Here is a 7,621-nt window from a genome sequence, read left to right as displayed (position 1 = left end):
ACTGAGGAACCCTCGAGGCCTAGCTGTTCACTGTACAAGTGCCTTTTCTCTCTGTGTATATCTGGGCTGCGATGTGTACACGTGTGGAAGGGGCAAATGGGCAGCGGGCAGGGACAGAAACCTGGGGGTGGGGAAGGTGTGGAAATGTCTGTGTATGCATGTAGGGGGAGACCCTGGATTACAATTCTATCCTCTCTCTCTTGCCAGCTTGCCTCTCTTTCTAGCCCTGGTCTCCAGAGGGGGCCCCCAGATGAGCTGACCTTCTCTCTGGAGAACTGGGAAGATGTTCCTCCCACCCTTGCCCCAACCCTTAGGCACATCCTCACCTTCAGATCCTCACACAGGTCACCGTAGTCAATCTCGATGAGGGCCTCTCGTGCATAGATACTGGAAGTTCGCTGGGAACCACTCACTGAATCCTCCCCCTGGGAGCTACCCTGCAATGACAAGAGGGAGTAGAATGAAGCATACTGGCCATGAGAGGACCCCTCTAGAGGGGACTGGGGGCTCCTTTGCAGACTTCAATGACTGAGAAAGCACCTTGTTAGAAAGCACTTGTGCCAGGACAGCAGCTTTGAAGAAAGACCTGAGTTCGAAATTGGGCTCTACCACTGCCTAAGGGTGTGATCCTGGGCAAGTCACGCTGTCGGACCCAAGTTCCCTCATCTGTAATGTGGGACGGTGCCAGTCTGGCAGAGTTGTGGTTTGGATTAGGAGTAATTATGTCATGTGCTACCATGAGGCCTGGCACATTTCTGGTGTTCAAAGTATTTTGCTGAATTAAACTGAAATACTATTTGGGGAGAGGAGAGGGAGACAGACATGTAGGACTTAGATACATGTCCAGGTTGAAGACAAGATCTACGCAAACCTTCTCAGTTGACATTCTCCACCCCTTGCTACCAACCTTCACTTCCACTGGATAAAGTGCCTTGGCTTCTCTATTGGCTAGTGTCTCTCCCTTTCCTATAACTAAGCTTCGTCACCTCTGCATTGCTGATGTCCCTTACCCAACCCTCTCCTGGCCAATCTCCCTCACTGCAGCTAAGCTACCGTCCCTCAAGTCCTCCAGCTTCTGTCTTCCTTTGCTCTTGGCTAATGTCCCTCAATTCCCACTCCTATCAATATCCATCACCTACTGGAGCTAACTTAGCTTAAGTCCCAAAGGTTAGTGAATGATTTCATCTCCTGGCTTACCTCTCTCATCACCTACAGAGATAGGGCTCTACCTCCAATATAACTTCCCTCTCACACCAAGGCTACCACCTTTCACCTCACCTGCCTTCACAGCCTCGCCCTGCCATCCCTCCTTATGTCCCTCACCACTCCTGCCCACCATCCTTCTCTCTCTCCCTTGCCCTCCCTGGCCACTTTCACGCCACGCTTTCATCCTCCTTCCCTGGTTAATGTTGCTCACAGCCCACTCCTACCATCAGCCATGATACTCACCTCTTCCTGACTAATATCATCCATGGTGCCCTTAGAGAGTGGCAACTTGATGTCCTGCATCTTGCAGGCCTGTAGCAGGTTGTGGCGGTCACTGCGCTTCTGTTCAAGCTTGGTCTCAATGGCTGTCACCTCCTTCTGTAAATGGGTCATTTCCCTAAGAAGACCCAAGGAGATAGGTGAGACCCAAATCCAGCAGGCTGTCTGCTCTACCTACTTGCCCCAACCCCAGGCCTGAACCCACTCACTTGTTGGCGCCCCCCAGTTTCTTACGAATCTCCTCCATCTCATGATTCTTGTCATTCACCTCTGACTTCTTGGCCAGGTGCTGATTCTTCAGATCTTGTAGCTGGGCCATGGTCTCATCTATGATCTTCATGTGTCTTTGTTCCTCCTGGTCCCAGCAAGGGGAACAGGACAAGAGGTGAAGGCTTTCATTATCTCACCTTAGGATCTTCTCTCCTTGCCCCCACCCTTTTCACCCGGCAGTTTGATATAGCCTCTCTTCAATGAGCCCTGCTTTAACAAACCCCCATCACCCCTCAAGCTTCTTTTAATCTTATTCTAAATTATCTGGTTGCCCTCCCCGACACACCCCATTTTACCAGTTGTCTGCTGTAGAAAAGTTCAAAGTACAGAGACAGTATTAAGCAGGGGCAGGAAAAAAATCACTCATAATCTCACTAGGCAGAGATAATCAATTAACATATCAGCCTATTTCCTCCCAGCCTTACTTATAAATAGCTTTACATAGTCGAGACTAGACTGTAATCAAAATTTGGTATTCTGACTTAATGTTATATTTGAGCATATTTTCCACATCAAAACTACTGCCATGAGCTATACAACATTGATGTTTTTAAAAGAACACAAACTAATATGGTGTATTTTCTATGAGTACACGTATATGAATGTGGAAGTACTTAAGTAAATATCTGCAGGTCTGGAATACATACTCCATGGGGTTAGCCCTGGGGAAGAATAAGGGGACTGGGACTGAGAGTGGTCAAAGAGAACTGTAGTCTTACTTATGTTTTGACTGTTTAAAGGAGAATGTTTAGTTTTCATTTTGATCTTAAAGTCACATAAAGGAGATGTATTAGCAATTTACTCTCAAATGGCTCATAAAAAATAATATGCATATACAGAGAGAAGGCAAAAGCAAATATGGCAACATGTTAATGACTGATGAAGCTTGGTGACGGGTAGTTGGGAGTTCTTTGTACTATTCTTGCAACTTTCTGTTAAGTTTAAAATGATTTCAAAATAAAAAGTCAAAAAGTCATAGAAATACATGATTCTGGATCATCTAGATGTCTACCTTGTCCTGCTCCAGAATTTTATTGCCCAATCTGCATTTGCATTTAAGTTTCTGGGGACACCGAAGAAGACTATTTTAACCATCGGGGTATAATGGAAAAAAAAAACCACACATACAAATCACCAACAACATAGGTAGACAAAGATGTCATGATATGTTCAAACCAAGTGAGGATCAAATCACCTCAGGAGGGAATGCTGTGAGGAACAAAGATTTCACAGAATTTAAAGAGAAGGGGTGTGGAAAAAGTGAGTCATCAGACCACAACTGGTGTGGCACAGACATGCTCAATTCAAAGGAACTTAGCCATAGCAGTTAGCAGCACAGGCGCACTGTGAAAAGGGACTTGATTATCAGCAAAACACCATCATCTGTTGCACTGAATTAACGGGGTTAATTATAAAATTCAATTTGTAACTGTCTTAGCTTTCTAGTTAAGTGTTCCAAGTATATATGTTTATATATATTTAAACAACGTTACGGATTTTTTAAGTCAACACTAGAGATCTTGGGAATATATTCCTTTTAAATGGGGTCCGTGTATTACTAAAATCTGAAGACAAATAAACTATACAAATATTTGTATGAATGTAGCATAATTTGCTAAATTCCTAATTCTCAGGGGACACTGAATTGTTTCCCCTAAGAAACTATTAATGCCTGTAATAAACATCAACCTGTGTGCACAAAGCTGTGCCAGCCTTTTGGATTTCCTCAGGTATTACTGAGTTACAGAGAGCAAACGTTCTGAAGACTCCTGATGGATGGTGCCATATGGTATAAGAATGCTAGCCTCACATGCCAGGGCCAGCGGTATTAAGCATTATCCTTTGAAAAAAATCCTGGGTAATGTGATAAGAAATAAATTACATCTGATTGTTGCTTTAATTTGCATTTCTCTGATTTCTAGTATCTAAATTATGTGTATGTTTATAGGCTATTTGAATCCGTTCTTGAACTGTTTGTACCACATACCCCTCTTTTTCCTATTTAGGTCTTGGTGTTTTCATTTCAATTACAGCTTTATAAATTATGGATATTATCCTTTTACTATATCTCTTCCAATTTTTCTCCCAGTTGTTGGTCTGTCTTTTCATGCTCTCCTTCCTTACCTTCTTGAGCTTTTCTATCTCATTTTCATCCTTTTTCACTGTCTGCTCCCACATGTGTACTTTATCCTGATCCTCCTTCAGTTGGTTCTTTTCAAAATCCAGTTGGATACCCAAGCGAGTCTTCTGATTCTCAAATTCCAAACTGTGGAGAGAAAGGAGAACTAGGCCCAGGGCACAAGGATCCTGGGTTACTGCTGAATTTCAGTCACCACTCAGCTCATCCACCCACATCCACAATAAAACTGTCTCCTAAAGTTGGAGAACTAAGTTCCTCAGCCTAGCCTTGTGGAAAAGGCTAGGAAATGGCACAAGGCAGGGGAGATTGGGCCAAAGTTCTTTAACCTTGCCTTTAAACACTGGAGGACTCCAGACCTCCCCACCAGCTTCCTAGATGGAAGCACAAAAAGGCCCACCGGAACACACCAGCTATAATTTCTACTTACTAAGCTTCTGTGCACTTTACATACATTACCTCTAATCTTTTAGTCAGCGGCTCCAGAATAGGTATTATTATCCTTACTTTACAAATGAGGAAACTTGGGCCAAGAAGTAAAAGACTTTGCCCAAGGCCGCAGAGCTAGTAAATGGCAAATGTGACATTGAAACCCAGGTATAACCCTAAACCCAGGCTCCTTCTATGGCATCAGTGCAATATAATATGGTGGGATAAGAGGATTAGTATCCCAAATCTGCCATTTTCTAGTAGTATACTCTCAGGCAAGTTACTTACCCTCTCTACCTCTGCTTACCCATCTGTAAAATGGAAATAACAGTACTTACCTTGGAGTTATTGGAAGATTTTTTTAATGACTCAATATGTATAACTTAGAACTATGCCTGGCACACAGTAAGTACTCAATAAGTTTTAGTTACCATCATTATTGCCAGGTATACAGCACATATTTATTCTTTCCAACTACCACTCCCACATTCGCACCCCCACCCCAAGATTCCAGAACCTCTAATGGACAGAGATTGGGTAATAAAAACCATGGAGAAGATACTACATTCCTATTATTGTTCTCTTCCCCATCTCTTCAGAAACTCAAAGAGTATGTAACCGGCACATAGATACTAGCAGGCCAGGCAGGGCTAACTTTCAACTGCCCAATATGGTGTGACAGATGCTGCCAGATGTCACGTTAGCAGTTTAAACCTATTAGTCACTATAATCCAAATGGAATGTAATTAACTCTATAATTTTGAGCGATGTAATTTTAAGTCCAATCTCCTAAGCATGATTCATAAAGCCCTCTGTGATCTGGCCCCTGCAGACCTCTCCACCACCTCCGCCTTCCACCCGACCCCATTTTTATGCTCCAGACATTCAAAACTATTTAGTTTCCAGAACAAGGCATAGTCTCCCACACCTCTGAGCATGCTGTTCTCACTGTTGGGAACTCTCTTCTTCTGTCTGCTGCCCGGCTGGCTAAATCCTACTCACTCTACAGGTCTTCAGTTCATCATTCCTTGTTCTGTAAAACCTTTCCTGAAGGCTGTGAGCAGGTTCTTAGTTTCTATTACACTTTGTTGGGTTATTCCCTTTTTGGTCCTGTTAAGTTAATCACACCCTATAGTTCACAACACACTTATGATTGCTGTCTGTGCAAGACCCTTCCTTTGTCTTCTCTGGTTCAATCCCTAATTTTCACTCCCATTATTTTCCTTACAATGAGCATGTACTCCAAAGTGACACACATATACATGTATATACATACACACACACATATACACATATGTATATAGTCTTCAAAATGCATATCCTTGTAAAATGTCATTTTGTTTTTTAAATTTACACAAATGTACAGTGTTATAAATTTATCCATGGTACTGCCTGTAAATCTAGTTCTTCCTCTGAACTACTACAGGTATTCCATAGCCTAGATATTCATCACATTTAACTTGTACTTTCCCCCACTGATGGCCGTCTACACTGCCAACATCCTACCACCGTAAATTATGTCAAGATGAACAATCCTGAATGTGCCCCTTTGTGACCCTGTGGTAAGACTCTCACTGGGATATATCCAGCAGTGGCTCTGCTAAGTCATAGGGCTTACAGAGACTTATTTTCACCAAATTCCACTAGATTGTTTTAATTTGCATTTCTCTGATTAGGAATGAGACTGAACATCAATTCATAATTAGCCATTCAAGCATGCATCTTTTTCAGTGAAATGCTAACTATATTTTCTGTCCAGTTTTCTATTGTCTCCAGATTTTATTTTTCCTCTTGTTGATTTGCAGTTCCTTAACCATTTCCTCTGTACTTTGTATCTACTTCAAGTACAGCATCATATTGTTTTGAAATCGTTGATCTACTTGTTTGTTTCCCCCACTACTCCAAAACTCAACTCCCTGTGGGTAGGGCCAGTCTCTGATGCAATTCTATATCCCTTGAGCTTGGCTTGGGGGTAGAAGAGCAATGAATATTTACTGTATGGATGATGGGCTCGATAAACTGACCGAGGCACAGGGTCCAGGGGAGGAGCTCTTTCAGGGAGACTATGTCGTTTTCATCTGTCTTATCCCCATCTCCTGGCCTTTCCAATACCTAGCACAATATAGGTACTCAAGAAAAGTTTGTTGAACAAATGACTAAACTAAAGCGAGGAAGAGAAGAAACACTGTGGTTTGTTCTTACTATTTTTCCAACCTAGAACTTTGTTCCTTCTCCCCTCTGTTGCTCATCAGGATAATAACAATTAAAGCTAATATTTATTGCTTTTAGTAGGTGCTAAGTATTATGCTAAATACTTTATCAGGATTATTTCATATGATCTGTCCAACAATGCCATGAGACAGATGTCATTATTACCCCATTTTACAGATGAGGAAACTGGGGCTCAGGGATCAAGTCACTGCCCAAAATAATGAATTGTGGAGCTGAGATTTTAATTCAGGTAAACCACGTTTAAAGGTGGCACTCTCAACCACTAGACTATGCGACACTGCCTCACTAATGTTCTCTAAGGCTGATCTATAATAGACGCCCATCGTTCTAAGAGCTGCTCTCTGCCTTATGATGATGGCATTTGACTTTCCAGGATATCAGGCTGGGGGCTCAAAGGCATCTCAGTTTCCTCTTCTACCCACACTTCCACTTACCGCTTCTTGGCGATTTCATTCTGCCGCTTCACCTTCTCTTCCTCAAACTCCCGGATGTTGCGTACACCAATCTCCCGACAAAATTCTTCAAACACCTCATCCTCTACCTGAGAGGAGAAGCAAAGGAAGATAAAGGCCCTTTGGGTCAAAATGCTGCTTCCAACCCCCGTCCTGCCCTGATGCACATGCTAGCATGGCTCATCCTCTACCAACCTGGTTCATCTTCTCCTTTAAGTCTTTCATTTCCCTCTCCCGGCTCTGGATGATCCTCTTGATATCATTGATGCGAGGCCCAAAGTTGGCTAGCTCACTCTCCAGCTTGGACTTTTCCTGCAGGAAACAGGATTGAGAGGGCAAAGAGACCAAGCTCCTTGGAGGAAAAGAGCCACCCTGAGCACTCTGGCCCCATGGACAGGAAGAACTAGCTTCCTATACTCTGAGAGAATGTGACTTAGGCTCCACCATCTCTCACTTAAGCCATCGCATAGCTTCCTCCCTGGCCTCCAGTCAGCCAGGTTCAATCCACAGCGCTAGGTATAATAACCATGATTACTTACAGGTCCATGCTCCCTTATGTATAACCCTCGATGTGTTTTGGAATTCAGATTTTTTGATTTTAGAAAAAGCCAAAATG

General features: G+C 43.0%; 1 protein-coding gene across 1 annotated transcript in view; it reads right to left on the bottom strand.

The window, feature by feature from the left end:
* SMC1A (structural maintenance of chromosomes 1A) overlaps positions 1–7,621 on the bottom strand; it is a 35,932-nt gene that overhangs the window by 12,846 nt on the left and 15,465 nt on the right. Inside the window, exons 15-20 of the mRNA XM_006922951.3 lie at positions 7,201–7,317; positions 6,988–7,094; positions 3,880–4,021; positions 1,695–1,840; positions 1,450–1,603; positions 327–437 (exon numbers count right to left, since the gene is read on the bottom strand). Coding sequence (XP_006923013.1) covers positions 327–437; positions 1,450–1,603; positions 1,695–1,840; positions 3,880–4,021; positions 6,988–7,094; positions 7,201–7,317 — 777 coding nt within the window. The remainder of the gene's footprint in view (positions 1–326; positions 438–1,449; positions 1,604–1,694; positions 1,841–3,879; positions 4,022–6,987; positions 7,095–7,200; positions 7,318–7,621) is intronic.

This window comes from Pteropus alecto, unplaced genomic scaffold (genome assembly GCF_000325575.1).
Source record: "Pteropus alecto unplaced genomic scaffold, ASM32557v1 scaffold159, whole genome shotgun sequence".
NCBI lineage: Eukaryota > Metazoa > Chordata > Mammalia > Chiroptera > Pteropodidae > Pteropus > Pteropus alecto.
This window is presented reverse-complemented; position numbering and strand designations above follow the sequence as displayed.